Source organism: Onthophagus taurus, chromosome 2 (assembly GCF_036711975.1).
Source record: "Onthophagus taurus isolate NC chromosome 2, IU_Otau_3.0, whole genome shotgun sequence".
In the NCBI taxonomy this organism is placed as follows: Eukaryota; Metazoa; Arthropoda; class Insecta; order Coleoptera; family Scarabaeidae; genus Onthophagus; species Onthophagus taurus.
Window position 1 is genome coordinate 2,242,921 of NC_091967.1, and position 22,069 is coordinate 2,264,989.

The window sequence follows — 22,069 nt, forward strand, 5'->3', positions numbered from 1 at the left end:
ATTTTTAAATTATAAAATACGGGTTTAAGCATAGTTTTGACCAAACTATGAACATTATTTTTTTAACAACTATTTTATAAACAATGTTTACTTGGTAAAAGGAACGAAAATTTAAATTAACAACGAAATCAAGTTTTTTATTACTTACTACTTTTTATTACAATCAATAGAACTAAAAAAACAACTTCAGTCTGAGATTATTCTGGAGACTCCAGAATAACTCTTTAACATATCCTAAAACTAAAAGTATGTAAGCGTATTTGTAGCTATCTGAAATTAAAGTGGACTGTTTGAAAAAAGTTAAAACCACTCATATTTCTCGGAGGATTTGGCAGCTTTGAGAAGGTCTTGTTGAACGTAGCTATGAAACTCGATACAAGTTTTATTAAAATTATATTGGCAGATCAAAATATTTTGAACAGTTTCAACTGAGAGCCGGTTGCGTCCACTGGTTTGACTACATAGAAAACACTCTTTCCACGTTCGCATTGTGAGCTGGTATTGAAAAAACATATTCACACATTTTCAAAAAGGGAGTATTGGCCATAGTATTGAAATACATGACCCACTTTTCACTCGAGCTTAAATCCTTCCACTTACTTTCTTCTTTGTCTTGCTTGTCTTTTAACAGTGTGATATTGTTTTTAAGACAAGAAAATTGGTCGAAAACTTCACTTTCTGGGAAGGATATTTTCTTGCCGGTAAAGTAAGCAAGGGTGTTTTCGATTTGTTTCCATTCAGGAACTGTGTCCAATGTGGTCCATTCAAATGTGGCCAAGTGCTGGAGGGACTCACTCCATTTTCTCAAATAACCATGGGCAGTTTGGAAAAAGTCCTTGCATTCTTCTACGAACTTATCTCTGACAGTTTTATCTTCTTTGTCTACGATTTGTTTAGTAGGCATTCTTCTCATTCCTTCACACTCTTCAAAGTCTCGTCCAATATTAATTTGACTTCAATCACAGAAATTTTTGAAGACTCAATTCTCTTTATTTTTCGGTGGAACAATGATAGCTGGTTGTGAAGGAACCGGAGATAGGCCTCACTCAGTGAGTTTGAGAAAAAATCTACAAGCAATTTTGGAGACTTTTCCTGGCTTAGAAAATATGATTTCAAAGCTTCCCATAGGTTTAATATAACAGCAGGCATGAGTGATACCCATCTTGTCCTTGAGTGGTACAGTAACTGTTTGTAAGTTATGCCAACAAACTCACAGAAACTTTTAAGTTCTTCAGTTCTGATGGTATAGATTGAGAAATAGTTGAACAGTTTAACAACTATTGTTTCAACATCAACAGCAAGGACATCAGCTGCACAAGAAACTGTATTGTGCAATATGTGTGCAGGACACCCAATTCCTTCTAGCTCTTTTTTCAAAACATCTTCCAGTTTGTGGAAAATGTTGTTCACTCCTCTGCGGTTCACCCCTCCGAAATTAGTATTTGTGTTATCACCACAAAACGAAGAGCACTTGTCTAGAGGAAGGTTTGCATCAGTTAGGCTTGTTAAACAATAGTTTGTTATTGTATCTGATGTTTCATCTTTTAATGAGGAATAAGAATCTTCTTTAAAATATTGAATGATTAGCGGAAAGATTTTTTCTGCTTTGTGGTTGCTAGCGTCGGTTGATATCCCATAAAATGGGATTTGTTCAAATTCTGATACACAAGTACTAACAGGATGAGGAGCAAGTACGTTGTTAATTAGCGCTGCGGCTTTAGTACGTGCCGTAGATTGTTTGGCTGCAATTTTAGAATCTGAATACATTGTTGGATTCAGCTTATTTGAACAATCAACTGACTTGAACGAATGGTGATGTTTAACAATATGATATGCTGTGGTTAGCTCGGCAGCAGCTACCAAAACATCTTCTTTGGAATTCTTCTTTACAAAGAAATCAGCGATCTGCTTAGAAGAGGTTGCGCCCTGCATACCTTGTTTATGTTTGTTTTTATGTGGTCTAATAAATCAGCTCTACCACCATGACTTATGGAAATGTAGCTGTTGCAGAATGAACAGTATGCTTCTTCCTCATTCCTTCCCTTCTTAATAAAAGTCCACTCTTTAGAATACTCATCGCGGAAGTGACACTTTCGTTTCGGCATTGTTCACACCCACACGGAAAATGAATCACACAATCACACTGAATAAGCACAGTATAATAGTAAGCAGCTTTTAAAACGTGAAAACACCAACCATCACCTATCAGTATGAATGATGAACTGGTGCGGAGGTTGTTGTGTACAGTATGCTGTCTGCACGGCCGGGCGCCAGTAGTTGCCAACCTCACGCGTGAAATTTCCCTAAAATCTATTGAAAACTCCCCTACTTCTAGAACGGGACCTCATATTTTTAAAACCGGTACAATACCATGTCCCGAAGAGCTTTTTCGGGACACTGGGACTTTGATGACAAAACCGGTGACAGTCCCGGAAAACCGGGACGTATGGCAACCCTAATTTAGACACCACTTTGTTTCCCCAATATTAAATAAAGTACACTCGCGATAGTGTGAACACAAAAATACAGTGGGGTGTAATAATCAGTTATTCATGAACATTCCTAAGGCTTAAAAAAATTTGTAATTTTTACCTGAATATTTTTTTGAGCAGTTTTGGCCATAACCCGTTTTACTATCGACTTCTAAAATCACTTATGCATTAACTTTCTGGGGCTACTTCTTTTATGCCCACTTTTACCACCTCTTGATAAATTTATCCGATAGATAAATCCAGTTCTTAGCCAATGAGAGCGCTTAAAACCGCCGTAACCATGGCAACTATCCTCTAGATAGTTTATCAGGAGGATGGTAAAAGTGAGCCTTAGTGAATTTATTGTATCCCTAATAGCATCAAGCTTTTTACATCTTAATTTTTCCCATAATATACCTAGTGGAATATTCTCCGAGCCTTCTCGATTATTGTTGAGCTAAGTTTCTCATACAATATTTTTAAAATATTGTATAATTTCGCATTAATAGTGAGTTGTTAATTTTAAATGAAGCATTGTTGTAAAGAAAGTTTGTTGAAATATTAATTTAACACTTATGAGTTTTAACACTTTGTATCCCGACAGTACTTTAAAGTACCGGTAGTTTCAAACACTTATTTTAAATCATTTTAAAAAGAAAGCATTGAGCTTTAATTTAAAATAAGTCTCTTTCCTTAATTTCAATAAACACGGCTTCCAGGAATTTTTAAAGTAGCATCTTTTTTGACACTTTTAGGTTATACGAAAATGTAAGTTTTGTTACATTTTTTTTCTTAATATTTTTCCAATCCAACCCAACGATTATTATACATCATTTTAAAGAGAAAGCTTTGAGCTTTAATTTAAAATAAGTTGCATTCCTTAATTTCAATAAACACGGCTTTCAGGAATTTTTAAATTAGCATCTTTTTTGACACTTTTAGGTTATACGAAAATGTAAGTTTTTTTTCAAGATTTTTTTTCTCAATATTTTTCCAACCCAACCCAACGATTATTATACATCATTTTAAAGAGAAAGCTTTCAGCTTTAATTTAAAATAAGTTGCATTCCTTAATTTCAATAAACACGGCTTCCAGGAATGTTTAAATTAGCAGTTTTTGACATTTTTAGGTTATACGAAAGTGTAAGTTTAATTTCAACATTCTTTTTCTCCACATTTTTGTGATCCAACACAACCATTATTATACATCATTTTAAAGAGAAAGCATTGAGCTTTAATTTACATTAAGTCTCATTCCTTAATTTCAATAAATACGGCTTCCAGGAATTTTTAAATTAGCATCTTTTTTGAAACATTTAGGTTATACGAAAATGTTAGTTTTAACTCAATACTCCTTTTCTCAATATTTTTCTAATTCAACCCAACGATTATTATACATCATTTTAAAAAGAGAGCTTTGAGCTTTAATTTAAAATATGTTTCATTCCTCAATTTCAATAAATACGGCTTTCAAGAATTTTTAAATAAGCATCTTTTTTGACATTTTTAGGTTATACGAAAGTGTAAGTTTAATTTCAACATTTTTTTTCTCCACATTTTTGTGATCCAATACAACCATTATTATACATCATTTTAAAGAGAAAGCATTGAGCTTTAATTTACATTAAGTCTCATTCCTTAATTTCAATAAATACGGCTTCCAGGAATTTTTAAATTAGCATCTTTTTTGAAATATTTAGGTTATACGAAAATGTTAGTTTTAACTCAATACTCTTTTTCTCAATATTTCTCTAATTCAACCCAACGATTATTATACATCATTTTAAAAAGAAAGCTTTGAGCTTTAATTTAAAATATGTTTCATTCCTCAATTTCAATAAATACGGCTTTCAGGAATTTTTAAATAAGCATCTTTTTTGACACTTTTAGGTTATACGAAAATGTAAGTTTTATTTCAACATTTTTTTTCTCAATATTTTTCCAATCCAACCCAACGATTATTATACATCGATTTAAACAGAAAGCTTTAAGCTTCAATTTAAAATAAGTTTCATTTCTTAATTTCAATAAACACGGCATCCAGGAATTTTTGAATTAGCATCTTTTTAGACACTTAGATTATGCGAAAATGTTAGTTTTTGCTCAATATTCTATCAGATTTTCGTCGTTCTGTAGCTACAGGTCTGATAAATAAATATTCAAATTTACTGCGTCCACGAAAATGTCGTAGCGCAAGTTCAAAAGAAAGAGGAAGTTGTGAAAATTGTTCTGCCAAAGCTAGACCCCACTCAAAATGTACTGCGTGCAATGTTTATTTATGTTGTAATGAAAGAAAGATCTGTTTTTCTGAATATCATAATGTGATTTAGCTAAAGCAAGTATTACTTATTTTCTAACGTAATAAAAAAATTAGTATTATTTTTATATTGGCAATAAAAGTTTTTGTTTACTACATCACTAAAATATATATTTTTATGCAATCTCCCTGCAATGGGGAGATTGCATATTTTGCTAAAATTGATTCCAAAGACCTTTACTGAGTGTATTTTAATAGCATTTTAATTCTGTCACAAAGTTTCAAAATTTTTGACTTCTTGGGACACAAAGGGTTAAAGCTAATGAAAAATATGGAAATAAACGCTATGTATAACTTTAATTCCTCATTGGGAATTAGTAACTGCATATATTATTATAACAAACCCGCACACATGAATTTAGAAACTACTGACGTACGTAACTCGTTCGAATTACAAAACAAACTATAAAAGGAACAATAACAACATTAGCATCGCGATGTTAAACAGATTTCAATTTACCAGAGAAATTGTCACAAACACCATAACTGATTTATATTGTATATTCGCGTCCGTTATATGGGATACGTTTCTTGAGCAATAATCGGCGAGTGTGACCCGCCTCGCGCAATGTTTATTTATGCTCGAGATGACGTCAGGATACGGAGGAAGGACTTTCTGCATCCGTCGGTTATGCAAACGATGGCAAAATCATCACCTGCGCCCGGAACGTTATACAGATTTATTCTTGTCGCCCGAGGTTATATTCTACAGTTTCGAGTAAATGTTGATACATCATACACACCATATATTACAACATCCGAGTTGTACTTCAATTTTCAACCTTGAAAATTTTTAATACTTTTCAAGTACCTAGTAGATATTCCAATTAAAAATTCTTTTAACGAGTATCTCTGACAGATAATAATTAGTCAATTTCGGTTATGAATTGCATCGATGAAAATGATTAATTTTCCGTGCGAATCTTTATTGAGGGAAAACTGTGACACGAATCAAGCTATCAACCGCGAACACACTTTCAATTCCCAATTATAATTTTTATGGGGGGATTGATGCTGCGGTTGCGGGCCGTTTCGGGCGAAGCTGGAAAATGGATAGACCTCTAATTTGGGCAGTTTACTGCCCTAATGGCCGCGTATCGGTTTGATGGGACGACTCGACTCCCTGTAATCGTAATGAACGCACGTCCGTGCCTCTCCGAAAAACGGATTCCGATCAATTCTCCGCTACGACCATCGCTTTCGAAACACGCGCTATTATGGATTTTTGAACGTGTCATACTTTACAGAGCGCGTGATCGCGCAAGTTAAGCAGCCGCTTTGTCCGATTGCATTCCAAGTGAAATCTAGTTCATTCAAATTATGTTGTAATATGTGGGTAACAAAAAAACAAATTCAAATAAAATAAAGAATCTCATATTTAAATTGAATATCATAAGAAGCCTAATATGCCATTGAGACGTTTGAAAAGAAAATCAAATTATATATTACTTCGAAGTGCTGCAAAGAGAAACTTGAACACAAAACGGAGTCTATAGTAATTGCAGAAAGGAAGGTGGAATTTACATAGAAAATAACGGACAAAGCTTCGTCGAATGGCTTCGGTGTTTACCATACATGCACTTAAAGAACTATAACACACAATTTATGGGTGTTAATAAATGCTGTGTAAATACCTGATTCATTCAAAAAATAATTATCATAGATAAATTTATTGATTATTAGTTATGAAACACTTCTATAATTTCAGAGTATTCATTACATAATATACCGGGAATTTCATATAATATATACTTTGCAACATAGCTTAATAGTACAGGCATTGAGTAGTTTTGCAAAGGAAAAGTTTTGCTTGGAAAAGGTGACGTCCTTATAATAACTCTGAGTTTCTGTCTTAAGAGACGCACGGCTAAACCCGAATGTTTCTGGTTCTAGGTCTAGTGTTAGTTCTAGTTTTACACTGCATGTTTTCTGCCACACTTTGATTTCTTCTTTACACTCTATTGTTTGACAACGGAATTTGTGTAATTTCTTTGGCAGCTTTATCGCCAATTATTGCAGACACCATAATTTTTGCTGCTGTTAATATGAGATCTTCAGCAATAGTATGAGGTTTACCTTTTTGAGCTATTAGTTGATGTATCTTAAAGGAGGCCATTATGACTGAATTGTTTGATGCAGGTATGGCAATGTGGTGTCTAGGAGCAGCATCTAGGAGCAAAAATGTTACAGATCATTGCGTTAAGGGTACAATTTGCTACAATTTTTGTAGTAAAAGTTTTTCTGTATTATGCTCCGGATACCTTTTTTTTTTCAACACTCTTCTATTTTACACATTTTTGAAAAATTCTCGATATTGATGCATCTGGGAGCAAAAATGTTATAGAGAATTGTGTTAAGGGTACAATTTGCTACAATTTTTGTAGTAAAAGTTTTTCTGTATTATGCTCCGGATACCGTTTTTTTTTCAACACTCTTCTATTTTTAACATTTTTGAAAAATTCTCCACACTGATGCATCTAGGAGCAAAAATGTTAGAGATCATTGCGTTAAGGGTACAATTTGCTACAATTTTTGTAGTAAAAGTTTTTCTGTATTATGCTCCGGATACCGGTTTTTTTCAACACTCTTCTATTTTTAACATTTTTGAAAAATTCTCCACACTAATGCATCTAGGAGCAAAAATGTTACAGATCATTGCGTTAATGGTACAATTTGCTACAATTTTTGTAGTAAAAGTTTTTCTCTATTATGCTCCGGATACCGTTTTTTTTCAACACTCTTCTATTTTTAACATTTTTGAAAAATTCTCCACACTGATGCATCTAGGAGCAAAAATGTTAGAGATCATTGCGTTAAGGGTACAATTTGCTACAATTTTTGTAGTAAAAGTTGCCACACCATGGCAAATCAAACCAAACTGGATCTAAAAAAACGTATTCTTTCATTTCGAGTTAAAACTTAATTTGAGTAACATTATCTGCTGTTTCATTACCCTGTATCATAAAAAAGTAAAAATGTATCCGTCTGTGTAACATCTACTCACCAAATATTGCTTGAAAATATGTCAATATTGAGTTTGGTTACTTAATTTCACTAATAGATTTAAAAGCAGAAGTAGAAACAAAATAAGAAACTTAAAAAATCCCTCAAATGAGTAATATTACCAACTTACATACCCAAAATGTCCTAGAAAACGTTACAATTTTCTTCTGAGAGTAATATTAATCTTTAATATAATCTATTTATGTAATTAGTTAATTTCGTATGTTATAGTTAAAATTTTTTATTTTTTGTAATTTATTTGCCTACATTATTTTTCACAAATGCGTAGTAGACACCCAGTATTGTGGCAGTGGGCCCCTTATTGAGAATTGCTGTTCTAGACTGCAAGTCGCGTCGTAATTTTTTTTGATAATTATGTTGCTTCATAGTTTCTTTAACCAATTCTACAAAACTTCACAACTTTGTTAAAAAGAATGAATATTGCGAATTAATCAAATCTAAAGTAATATCAAACCCATTTCTTTCATGATCGTGCAAATTGTTTTCGTTCATCCATATAAACAAGAACCACTAAATAATAGTGAGGCCAAGGTACGTTGGGTTAATACAAAAAAAGTTTCATGACCCATTTACGACTGAAAAAAATTCTCCATAGTCAGTAGTTGCTATATTTAACCCGCTAGAAGTGCTTTCGGTAGTCCACCGTGAATAGAATTTTACAAAAAGTTCATCACTATTAAAAAGCCGTTTAAAAATGTGGGTTTCGAGATTTCGATGTACAAATTGTTCCTTTTTCCCTAATTTCCTGTGTGTTGAGTGAATATTTACATTCCGTTAATTGATTTTGTCGCTTTGTATTTTTAAATGTTTGTATTCGATTTTAATTACGTTATTTCTAACATAAAATTACTTCGTGCTTCAAAAGACTAATTTACCAATCACGCCATTTAATAAGTTCCTTTTCTGCTTCATAAATTTTACTTTTTAATTTTTGAGTTCAATTTTTACTTCAAATATTTCTAAAATTAAATTTAAACTTCAAGTTGATTTCATGGTAAGTTGTTCCGTCGCTGTTTATTGAAAACGTCCAACAATTACGTTTTTTTAGGATTTTCTGTTCTTTAATATGGAATTATTTATTTTCATTTATATTTAAAGTATGCAAACGAAAGAATTCGTCCAACAGAAATGAGGTTATTGTTAGTTGTAGTCCAATTTACAGTTAATTTTCAATTTCATTTTTAAATTAAGTTGTATGCAACGACATAAAAATCCACCCTACGAATAACGGCAATATTCTTAATTACATAATGCGTCAAAGCTAGGATTAACACTAAAAGCAGTAAATTAAATATTTAAATATAATCACGGTTACTCTTAATAATTAGGGCAGAAAGATATTAGTACTTCAACCGAATAATAGAAAAAAATGTACACTAGAAATCAATATAATAATGGGAAACTGTTGAAAGGTATTTTGTAAATTAGGAACCCACAACTAAATGCCACTTAACCCGACCCATATAAAACCCAATTGTTGATAAGCATCATTTGCGCTCAGCATTGTAGGAAAAACTCAAATTCAAAATAAATACCATCTATTCAAAACGGGTAGTTGAAAGGTATTATTTATTAAAATTCTTGACTCAAAACTTATTTGGCTCATATAAAAAATTTTAATCAAATCAAAAATAGTTTAAATTTTCTTCGAAGCAACTATCTGATGACTAAGTTGGAAACTTATGTATAGAAAATGTTTCTTTCATTATACATCCAGTTATTATTGAATATATTTATGGCTCAAATAAGTATTGCCTTCCAAAACTTGGTTTACTCATTCAAAATTCTTTTTACGAGAGACACCTGTATATATACTCAGCGATCGATAATCGTAATCCAGCGACTAAACTGTCGCCTAAAAACTTTTCCGTCCTCCGATAGGTGACAAGCGACTCAAATTGACTCAACGAAACAAACCAACGAACCAACCAACATCGTCGTCTACTCTACGCACACACTCACACACATACACACTCAACACGAGTCTAAAGCAAAAACGCTCGAGCGGCATTTGAACGATTCAGTTGTACTGACGTACGGCCTGCAAACGGACAGTAAATTTAAAACGGGCCCCGCTCATTGGCAATCGGCGGTTCCTGCTCGAGGAGCAATACTAGTAGATACTAACGTGCTTGTAGGCCGGGTTTACACGTGCCGGATTTACCTGTTCCTGCCGGTTTAAGCACGATTAACACACGAACATCGGTTAATTTGGTTTAATTCGCTTTCGGTTGTGTTTTCCGATATTGAGGAAACTTTGTGCCGATGTCCAACACGTGGGGGACGACTACTATGTTGTGATTCAAACCATCGTGTACGTTGTTGTTAATAATAATTGTTGATTGTAGTAAATTTGTATTTTTCTTGTTTTCGTTTCTGTGTTTTGTGCGTAGCGACTATTTTTGTTTTTGGTGAAGTTTTTCTTGTTAGTTAAATTTGTTAATCCTGGAATACTCAATGTGTGCCATGAAAAGCAGACCCGTTAAACCTGCTTACCCTTCAATTTCGGCGTCTTATTGGCAACCACCACCAACACCTAGTCCTTATTTAATTCCAGGTATTTAAAATAGATGTAGGACTATAATGAGAGTGTAATTTTTGAATTAGATTATTTTTTCATTTTTCAACTTGGCAATTTTATACCATTGCGCTTAAGTAAGCATATTTTATTATACTTTAAATCTAATCCATCAGCACTATTTCCAACCTAATAAATATTTACATTACTATCTTTTTTATTGACCGAAATCTAATTCAAAGTTTTATGACTTTCAAGTACACTAAAAATAAATAAATAATTATTTAACACTTGTATCATTATTATAACTAACTCTATATCTGGAACTAGAATCAACGTACGGCTAAACCCAAATGATTCTAGTTCCAGGTATAGAGTTAGTTCTATATAGTAACAGTGTAGTATAAAACTAGAACTAACACTAGACCGAAAACTAGAAACATTCGGATTTAGCTATATTAGATGATTCTAGTTCTAAGTCTTGTGTTAGTTCTAGTGACAGTGGTAAGTAGCGCTAGTTAGCATAAGATATCACCATGTTGCATTTCTTTTTACACTAAAACTAGAACTAACACTAGTACCATCACTAGAACTAACACAAGGCTTTAATTGGAATCATTCGGGTTTAGCCGTCTTGTCAGACGTGCGGCTAAATTCGAATGTTTCTAGTTCTCGGTCTAATGTTACTTCTAGTAACAGTGCAAGTATAAAACTAGAATTAACACTATACCTAGCACTAGAATCATTTGGGTTTAGCCGTCTTTAGAGACGTGCGGCTAAACCCAAATGATTCTAGTTCTAGGTATAGTGTTAGTTCTACATAGTAACAGTGTAGTATAAAACTAGAACTAACACTAGACCTAAAACTAGAAACATTCCGTTTAGCCATAGCTCTAGTTTTGCACTAAAACTAACACTATATAGACCGAAAACTAGAAACATTCGGATTTAGCTATATTAGATGATTCTAGTTCTAAGTCTTGTGTTAGTTCTAGTGACAGTGGTAGGTAGCGCTAGTTAGCATAAGATATCACCATGTTGCATTTTTTTTGCACTAAAACTAGAACTAACACTAGTACCATCACTAGAACTAACACAATTCTTTAATTGGAATCATTCGGGTTTAGCCGTCTTGACAGACGTGCGGCTAAATTCAAATGTTTCTAGTTCTCGGTCTAATGTTACTTCTAGTGACAGTGCAAGTGTAAAACTAGAATTAACACTATAGCTAGCACTAGAATCATTTGGGTTTAGCCGTCTTTAGAGACGTGCGGCTAAACCCAAATGATTCTAGTTCTAGGTATAGTGTTAATTCTACATAGTAACAGTGTAGTATAAAATTAGAACTAACACTAGACCTAAAACTAGAAACATTCCGTTTAGCCATAGCTCTAGTTTTGCACTAAAACTAACACTATATAGACCGAAAACTAGAAACATTCGGATTTAGCTATATTAGATGATTCTAGTTCTAAGTCTTGTGTTAGTTCTAGCGACAGTGGTAGGTAGCGCTAGTTAGCATAAGATATCACCATGTTGCATTTTTTTTGCACTAAAACTAGAACTAACACTAGTACCATCACTAGAACTAACACAAGGCTTTAATTGGAATCATTCGGGTTTAGCCGTCTTGACAGACGTGCGGCTAAATTCAAATGTTTCTAGTTCTCGGTCTAATGTTACTTCTAGTGACAGTGCAAGTGTAAAACTAGAATTAACACTATACCTAGCACTAGAATCATTTGGGTTTAGCCGTCTTTAGAGACGTGCGGCTAAACCCAAATGATTCTAGTTCTAGGTATAGTGTTAATTCTACATAGTAACAGTGTAGTATAAAACTAGAACTAACACTAGACCTAAAACTAGAAACATTCCGTTTAGCCATACCTCTAGTTTTGCACTAAAACTAACACTATATAGACCGAAAACTAGAAACATTCGGATTTAGCTATATTAGATGATTTTAGTTCTAAGTCTTGTGTTAGTTCTAGTGACAGTGGTAGGTAGCGCTAGTTAGCATAAGATATCACCATGTTGCATATTTTTTTTGCACTAAAACTAGAACTAACACTAGCACCATCACTAGAACTAACACAAGGCCTAGAACTAGAATCATTCGGGTTTAGCCGTCTTAACAGACGTGCGGCTAAATTCGAATGTTTCTAGTTCTCGGTCTAATGTTACTTCTAGTGACAGTGCAAGTGTAAAACTAGAATTAACACTATACCTAGCACTAGAATCATTTGGGTTTAGCCGTCTTTAGAGACGTGCGGCTAAACCCAAATGATTCTAGTTCTAGGTATAGTGTTAATTCTACATAGTAACAGTGCCAGTGTAAAACTAGAACTAACACTAGACCTAAAACTAGAAACATTCCGTTTAGCCATAGCTCTAGTTTTGCACTAAAACTAACACTAGACCGAAAACTAGAAACATTCGGATTTAGCTATATTGGATGATTCTAGTTCTAAGTCTTGTGTTAGTTTTAGTGACAGTGGTAGGTAGCGCTAGTTAGCATAAGATATCACCATGTTGCATTTTTTTTGCACTAAAACTAGAACTAACACTAGCACCATCACTAGAACTAACACAAGGCCTAGAACTAGAATCATTCGGGTTTAGCCGTCTTAACAGACGTGCGGCTAAATTCGAATGTTTCCAGTTCTCGGTCTAATGTTACTTCTAGTGACAGTGCAAGTGTAAAACTAGAATTAACACTATACCTAGAACTAGAATCATTTGGGTTTAGCCGCACGTCTCTAAAGACGGCTAAACCCAAATGATTCTAGTGCTAGGTATAGTGTTAATTCTACATAGTAACAGTGCTAGTGTAAAACTAGAACTTACACTAGACCTAAAACTAGAAACATTCCGTTTAGCCATAGCTCTAGTTTTGCACTAAAACTAACACTAGACCGAAAACTAGAAACATTCGGATTTAGCTATATTAGATGATTCTAGTTCTAAGTCTTGTGTTAGTTCTAGCGACAGTGGTAGGTAGCGCTAGTTAGCATAAGATATCACCATGTTGCATTTTTTTTGCACTAAAACTAGAACTAACACTAGCACCATCACTAGAACGAACACAAGGCCTAGAATTAGAATCATTCGGGTTTAGCCGTCTTTAGAGACGTGCGGCTAAACCCAAATGATTTTAGTTCTAGGTATAGTGTTAGTTCTAGTTTTACACTAGCACTGTTACTATGTAAAATTTCGGGTTTAGCCATGCGTCTTCGGAAGCAATATTATTACTTCAATAAAAATATACAGAGCGTTCGACAATGATTGTAAGGTGTTTGAATTTCCCGCTTTTGCGTTTAATTTTTAAGGTTGGTATGAGAAAACTAATAAACATAGGCGTATCATAGGAAAAATTTCGAAGGCATTAAAAAATTTATGAGGTTAAAAAATTTTTGTTTCCAATTTATCAATGTGTAACTTTACTAATAAAATTTAAAAATGTGTATGAAATCAATTAATATTTATTCACATTTTGTCATAATAAATGTTGAAACTTGTTAATTCGAAAGCAATTAAAACATACCACGCCACTGATTGTTAAAAATACGTCGAAAACGTCAGCCGGTACCAACGTTGTTTGTCAAATGTTACTAAAAGTCAAGCGCGCCAAATTCAAACACCTTATTACAATTATATTAAAAAACCTATCGTTGAATAACAACTAAAACTCGAACTAACACGAACACTATCACTAGAACTAACACTAGATCTAGAACTAGAGACGCGCGGCTAAACCCGAATGTTTCTAATTCTAGATCTAATCTTTAATTTAGTGATAGTGCTAGTTTTAATTCTAATAGCTAGAATTAACACATACAGTATTATTAGTACTAACACTATTATTTATATAAAATTATTAAACTTTTTCCTAAAATTTTTTTGTTTAATAAATACATTTGAGTACCGCGTTAACATTACATAACAATATGTGTTAAAGGTTTGTCCAAGGTTAAAATTTCTCTTCATCCCAGAGAAATTTCGTCGTAACCGCGATAATTACACAAAATATTTCTTCTCGAACCCGTGCGTTTAAAGTACGTTTCTAACAATAGTATTCCAGAATTTTTATCTTGCGACAGGAAAACGATCCTCATGGCCCAAATCCAAATTGACTAGTGTGTGCGTCTCGATGACTGAATGCTTCTTGGCGTTCTGACAGCTCGTTAGGGTCATCGATCATTTCGGATGATCCAAATTATTCGGCTACTGAACGTTACATTTTTTTTTTTACAAAAACTTTTCCAAAACTTTTCGTTCCGATTTTCCCCCGTTATTAATTTTGTTTTCAGTGTAAATTGTAGATGAGGGTTGGTGAATGTGGGATTATTAAATTGAAGCGCTAATTCAGCTCGAATCGTTTAAGAGGGCGCGTCGTCGGAAAAGCCGAGCAAACGTTTCGCGTAATTGGGGGATTCATCACGCGGCGTCGAAATTATCATTCCAAGATCGCGACTGCGGAGGTTCTCTCGTCGGGGATCGCTTCAAAACTAATTATTTCGTGGGAATTAAATGCGAGCGAAATCACGGCCTGCGAACCTTCTGATAATATAAGATCCCATTCTCTTATTCTTCTTTACCACTAAATAAAACGCAATAAACCGAGTGTTTTCAATAAAATTTATTGTTTTATTCCTTCTTTCTTTCACTATTTCTTACACTAACAGCTAAGATAACACATTCCGAAATGGTTATCATTACACTACTAAAATATTTTACATTTTTTGCCTTATCTTGTTTGCTGCAAGAGAAAGAATTTCGAAGTTTTGTTTAGAAATTCGAGTATTTATTATTTATATTTTTCATAAATGAATCATCTTATCCTAAATTGTTGAAAGTTAGTCATAATTTTCGCCCTTCACATTTTAGAAATGAAATCGCTAGCATTTAATGAACCATATAAAATCTATGTGATTTTATAATATTAAATCCATATGCTGTAAATCAAAGTGTTGGAAAATCATAAACCCATAAACCCATCGAGGAAGTAGTTAGACATGTGACAAACTTTTCATTCAACAGGTTATTAATAAGCTGGTGTTTGATATTATTGATAACGGTTCAGTTAATCTGAATAAATCTCTCTTGTATAATAGTTTGATTGATGAACTTTAGCTTGGTTTCTATATAATTGGAAATATTTACGAAAAAGTGTTATTGTTGAAAGAATGTTACGTATCCCTTCAAGATACGTAATTATCTTAGAATTGTTAGAAAATAATTAAAAATTGTTTGATTGAAGTTAATTGAAGTTTAACATAGCGATTTATAATTTTAATTTTAATCTTTCTTGTTAATTCTTCACGAATCTAAGTTACACTATAAATGATCAATTTTAGACATTAACGCCTTCAAATTATTACTCCCTCCGTCCAGAAATGAGTGTCCGATATCGATTTTTTTTTTCAAAAATTAAGAAAACAATTGTTAAAGGTTAAGTTTTTCACTGTCATTAAAAACTTTTGCAATTTTTCCTACAGTATAAGTTGTAATGAAAAAAACGCAACTTTAAAAGACCTCACATAAAGATCCGGTTTAAGAAAATAATAGGAGAGAGGGAAAACATTTTGACAAGAAACTGTCGTAAAAGACCAAAGTTAAATAGCCGTTTATCATGCGCTACTGGAATTGAATAAGAATAGCTAACTGAAACAAGGTTCAATTAAGATGACAGCGAACAAATTTAATATTTCCGTAAAAACTGTAAGCCGAATTTGGCATCAAGCCCGAAAATCGTTAGCCGATGGTGCTGAAGTAGCAGATTTAAAGTCACTGAAAAAAGGACGCGTTGAAAACCCAGAAATATTGTTCGGTGACTTCTTGAAATATAGTTTGTCAATGCTTAAACCAAAAAAGTTTAAATGCAAAAAATCTCCTCAATTCATCGATATGATAGATAGAAATGGTTTAATCTCACAAAAACAACTGAGACGTATTACCTAGTTGAAGACGAAGAGGAACCATAGAGGACTTGCAAAAGTAAACGTTTTCTCTAATGTTCTTAGTCGTTGTCGCTCGTCCATGTTGGAATCATTCTGAAGCAGGAAAAATCCAAGATCCGGTCCAAACAATTTGGATCCAGCAAGGTAACACTAAACCACACATTCTTCCTGGTAACAATGAGTTTAATGAAGCTTCAAATAGAACTGGGTTCAAAATCAAAATGTTATGTCAGCCACCCAATAGTTCTGATGCAAACGTCTTAGGTTTAGACTTTTTTAATGGAATTGAGTCATTGCAGCATCAATCAGAATTAATTTTTGCTGTTGAAATAGCCTTTTCTGAATTGATTCGGATACTTTGAATAAGGTTTTTCTTTCGAACCAACAGTGTATGGTAGAAACCATGAAAATAGGTGAAGGCAATAATTACAAAGTGCGGTATATGAATAAAGATCATTTATGAGAATGGGTAGATTTCCAGTTTCTATAAATTTTGATTTTGGGCTTTATCAACATCTAAAAAACATCATCAATTCATTTTAAATAACCGTCAAAACTTTCTTAGAAACGATATTTGTAGTTAAGTTTCAATAAATTAATTTTTAAATAAATGGGACACTTAGTTTTGGACAAAAAATCGATATCGGACAGACAATTATATTATTTCTTTCAAAATAAACAAGGGGATTTAGAAAATTTTAATTCTGATAAACAGTTACAACCACTACAATGGAAACCGTTCGAAATTACATTGAAAATCGTTCATCCATATTCGAGATAACATCGTTCTATTAATCCGCGGTTTAACGTAAAAGTAAAATAATTCAAAAAAAAAACACGTTTTTGTTTATTAAACAATATATTCAATACTTGATATATGGCATAGTGGCATATCGTATAGAATTATTCCAAAAATTGATATCAATTTCTTTATTTGATATTTTCACGTAATATGAGACCAATATTTTAAGTAATAACATGGTTGTGCAATAATCAGTGATGGACGCTGGGTAAATATCCGGCGGGTAGGTATTTCTAAAATGGGTATTTACCCCGGCCCAGGGTAAATACTCAAACAGTGGGTATAAAAGTGATACCAGTAATAATATATCAGATTCCAAAAAAAAATGAAGAGGAAGATGATGAGGACGTTGAAAACGAGGAATTCAACAATCAAAGACGTATTATCATTGGACGAATCTGTCGTAATTTAGATTAGATCAAGTTATTATGATTATTATCATCAAGCAGCCCTCTGCGTCCATTGTTGGACTATTCTGTTCCATTCGATTCTATTCTGTGCTGTCTGAATCCAATTGTTGGTCATTCATTTGACGTCTACTTCGTCTGTTCGCTCGCGGTCTCCACTCAAGTAATCGTTTTATCCACTGCTTATTCTTCATTCGACATGACCTGCCCAGTTTCACTTAAGCTTTGCCACAATGTTGACCAGATCATTTACGCTAGTTCTTCTTCATAGGTCTTCATTTCGTATGTAGTCCCTCAGAGTTAGACCCAGGATCGACCTAGGATCGAAATCTATCTTTGGGTTACTTGGACCCTCCTGGCAGTGGCTACCGTTAATTTTAACGTTTCGGAGCCTTATGTCATAGCCGGAAACACGTATTGATTGAAAGCGTTTCTTGGCCTTTTCTCTTGAAGATGTCTCTAAGTTTCCCGTAGGCTGCGCATACAAGTGTGATCCTTCTGTTTAGTTCGTTTGTGTGATTATCTCTCGATACACGAACCTCATAGCCAAGATATACATAGCTGTCACCCTCTCAATCTCATTATCCCCAATGTTGATGTTAGAGCTGGGAACAAGACTTATCATAAATTTTAATTTCTCCTCGTTGATATTTAGCCCGACTTTTGCACACACCCCCTTTAAGTCGTTCAGCGTTAGCTTAATCTCTCTAAGGCTATCCAAAATAAGAACTATATCGGCCGCGTAGCGCAAATTACTTAAGCATTTGCAATTAATGTTTATGCCTTTTTGGGTCAAATACAGTTGTTTAAATGCACTCTGAGGACTGTGATGAACAATTTGGGTTCAACAGCGTATCGCCTTGTTTTACTCACAATCAGTGCTACTCTCTTCAGTACTTTTATGCAATTTTACCGTCATTGTAGCATTCTTGTAGATGTTATAAATAAGTTTGGTATATCGATAATCGACTCTGAATTCTTGATTTAAATTAAATTTTATAAATACCTCTAAATACCCATCTTGGGTAAATACCCCCGGGTATATATCCAGGAAATTTTCCCTTGAAAATAAATACCCGGGTATTTACCAACACTGGCAATAATGCAATAATTCAACTAAAACCTTCTATCAAATTTTCTAACTCATTATTATGTAAGTGCAAGTGCAAAAATAAAATGGTTTATGATAATATCTAGAAGAGTAAGGGTAAAATTTACTCAAAGAATTATGCTAATTTGAAAATATCATAAACAACATTGCTTTTCCCAATATTAAACTGGTAAACAAAACTAACCCTAGTCAACATTCTTTACCTGGAGGTCATTGACTTTGATAAACAAAACTAATCTAACCTTTGATACTTGAAAAACAAGCTATGGATGCTCTTTCAAAAAAGATCTCGTCGTATGTGAGTGATTATCAGAGCCGCGACGTAGTCGGGCAACTCATTGGCGGGTCGTCGCCTTACGGTAGAGACTTGGGAAACATGGACCACATCATGTCACATATATTATACCACGCCACTGGTTGAGTTTTAGTCGGACAATGGGCCAAGCAGTTATTGAACGCTGCACCGCAGAGAACCCCCCCAAATTTTACATGGACCAGCATTCAACCAGTATCGTTATGTTGCGGCACATCGATGTGCTCGATAGAAGCATGTTACTACTACGCTATAACCCATTCGCTGCTCTATACAGATGGTGACATCAACAGCCCGAAACATCGCGGCTCTGGTGATTATACAGAAACTATCATTTTTCACATGGTAATTTGAAAATAGTTTTTTTGTTCCAAATTTTGTTTTTTAATACACAAACACGAACTTTTGTTCAAAATGAACCTTGCAAAGTTCAAGATCAAACAGTTCAATTATTGTCTAGCCAGAATTGACTTGTTTTTGTAAAAACGATATGCAGAGGAATGACGAGATAAGCAGAGGAATGATTTTTTTATTTGATACGGCAAAATAATACAATATTAGGCATAATATGCATGTTAAAACCAAAACAGTGAATAGGGAAAACTAAAATACAAACTTGCTTAAAACAAAAGAATATTCAATGCAATAACGAAAAAACGTTAACGTTTTACACTTGAACAAGCAGCTTCTTGATCTTCGTCAGAATAAACATCTTCAAACTGTAGCTTATTTTGAACTTTTATGGAACCGCTGATATATCTGCTTAAAGGAGTGTCCTCATCATCACTAGACGTGTCACTAAAGATAGTTCATCATTAAGCCCAATTTTGTTGAATTTAAGGGACCCAATGAAGTATTTTTTATTGCCGTTTATGAAAGTGCTAAGTTCATAAAAGTTTAATCTGATGCTACTTTCATAATCTTCTTTTTTTATTTGGTGTACTTTCATTGTTCCTCTAAAAGTTTGTAGCAAAACATTCTTAAGTTTTTGGGACATTTCATTAATTTTGTCTGCATCAATCTGATAGTAAATAATGTTCTGAATGTTTTGGCACAGGTTATTCAACATAGCTTTTATTTCGACCATATCTGCTCCTTGACCAACCAATCTATCTAACGTCCTTTTAGTAACTCCTCCTATCCCGTCAGGTGCCCCCTTTCCGTGACCAGCTTCTAAATAGTTCCAAGTAAAATTTTTTACTTTTGGGTGCAATTTTGGCAACTCGATTGCTAGGAAATAAAACATGGTTTTATTACGGTATTGAGTCGACGGTGAGTCACTAATAAAGTGAAGCGTATCAACTGTTGGGTAAGAGTTTGTAATGCACTTTATTATTGGGTCTAAATGCGCCCAAATGGCCGGGACATTATGTAGAAGCGATTCTGATAAAGTGCAAAAGCATTGTTGCTGTACCTCATCTTGTTTGGTATATACAACAACAGTATGTAGAGATATCTGTTTTCTTGATCCTCCGAAGTGGAATGCTTGTATCTCTTCTGCATATTTCATATTGTAGTTTTCACTAAAATCCATGTGAATAACCGCCTCGGTAATTCGAAGATTCTCTTTAAGTTCTTTGAGTTGTTTGTATTGATGTAAGGATCTGCCTTTGTACTTCAGAAATGGTATAATACTTTGTTTAAAATCAGCTATAATATCAGAAACCTGGCATTCAACTTTCTTCTTTGATGTCTTGTCAACATACATGCATTTTTCTGCCATCCATTTGAAGTAGTAACTGCGTTCCCTAGGGTTGTATTCACGGAATGATATTTGCATAGAAATACATTTATCGCATCTCTAGAACTGGTCATTCCTCTGTGCCTGTCATCAGTCCTCTGGATCTCAGTAATCCAGAGGAATGGTGCCAGAGGAATGACAATTTCTTCGTTTATTAGTTTTTAGTTTAGGAAATTGAATGAATCCTAACCTACAAATTTGTCCACGGAAAGGAAACTCATTATTTCGTATTTAAATGAGGGAATGGATGCAACAAAAATATTAATAAATTAAATACACTTACCAGAGGAATGGTCAATCTGTGTGTGACATTAACAATTTGGGAACAAAACGTTAAAAAGAAGACGTATTGTTTTAGTTCGACAACATTTGCTTACTGACACTCTGGAAGAACTAGGTTAGGAAAAGCATATCTGGTTGCGTGCGAAGACATATCGCCATCTACCATCATATTATTTACGTACTTCTTGCGAGCCAGAGGAATGACCGCTAAAGGTGGTAACATAGTTTCTATCATCTTTTTGAGGGGAGTTTTAAAGTGGAACATGTTTTTATACTAGCTTTACTGAATGTTCAAGTTTGCTTAATCAAAATGTAAAATTACAAATGAAGAAAGTTAATAGATTTTTGTCTAATATGTACATAATGTTAGACGTCTCCAGTTATAACATGCCAGAGGAATGATATTTTGACATGATTTCATTAACTCTTTAAGAACTCAATATAGCTGGTCTATACTTTTCTAGAAACAATACGATGTTTGTAGAAAGTAATTTTTTAGTCGAAATTGTTACCGGTAACAGCAAAAATGATAGTTTCTATAGAAATACCGATAAATTTGGTGTATAACCAAGAACATAAGCCGAAGTCGCAAGAGATCTCGGCTTAAATTCTTGCTATTATCGATTACTACAATAGATCCTTTAGAAACTTTTAGGCTATTTCCATACAACCATCATTTCGTCTCTTTTTTATTTTTATGTATTTTGGAAACTTTGTAGTATGAATACGTAACAATAATCATTACGAAACTGTTAAAACGGAAAATAAAGTAATTTTTATGAACTCCTTCCTTCCAATGTTATTTTACGCAATGTTTTTTACGTAAATCAAACTACGTAAAGCGAACTAAGCAAACTACCCATTGTTTTTTGTATAATGTAGTTGTAAACATGAAGACTTGCAAGGTAAAAACAAGCAATTTTATTTTTGCACTATATAAAAGAGTAAAATTCTCAATAAAGTGTATCCCACGTATTTTCAGAAACACAATCGTATCAAAAATCCTTCGTGATTTAAAAAACCATGTATACAGGGTTCTCCGTTCGAAGTTGATCAAATGAATCAACAATTCGCAACCTCAGTAGATCAAGTGAAGTTATTTCAACGCAGTAAACTAGCGATT

General features: G+C 33.6%; 2 protein-coding genes across 23 annotated transcripts in view; one reads left to right on the plus strand and one right to left on the minus strand.

Moving 5' to 3' along the window:
• Positions 1-22,069, plus strand: part of LOC111417928 (CUGBP Elav-like family member 1) — a 207,176-nt gene that overhangs the window by 164,111 nt on the left and 20,996 nt on the right. The window contains exon 1 of one of the 21 annotated variants that reach the window (XM_071201622.1): positions 9,843-10,369. The exons of the other annotated variants lie outside the window; for them this stretch is intronic. Coding sequence (XP_071057723.1) covers positions 10,270-10,369 — 100 coding nt within the window. The 5' untranslated portion in view covers positions 9,843-10,269. Of the gene's footprint in view, positions 1-9,842; positions 10,370-22,069 lie in introns of those variants that run through there. 21 annotated transcript variants of the gene reach the window in all.
• LOC139428859 (uncharacterized) lies at positions 19,433-21,212 on the minus strand. Of its 2 annotated transcripts, none has more exons than XM_071201624.1 (2): positions 20,948-21,212; positions 19,433-20,671 (listed from the first exon to the last, which is right to left on the minus strand). In XM_071201624.1, the coding sequence occupies exon 2, from the start codon at positions 20,644-20,646 to the stop codon at positions 19,687-19,689; it is 960 nt and encodes a 319-aa protein (XP_071057725.1). In that variant the 5' UTR covers positions 20,647-20,671; positions 20,948-21,212; the 3' UTR covers positions 19,433-19,686. The 2 variants fall into 2 exon arrangements, with proteins under 2 accessions (XP_071057725.1, XP_071057724.1); XM_071201623.1 differs by having other exon boundaries at positions 19,433-20,854.

Excerpts from the sequence above, each read along its gene's own strand:
- LOC139428859 (XM_071201623.1), bottom strand. The coding sequence starts at position 20,703 with ATGCAAATATCATTCCGTGAATACAACCCTAGGGAACGCAGTTACTAC.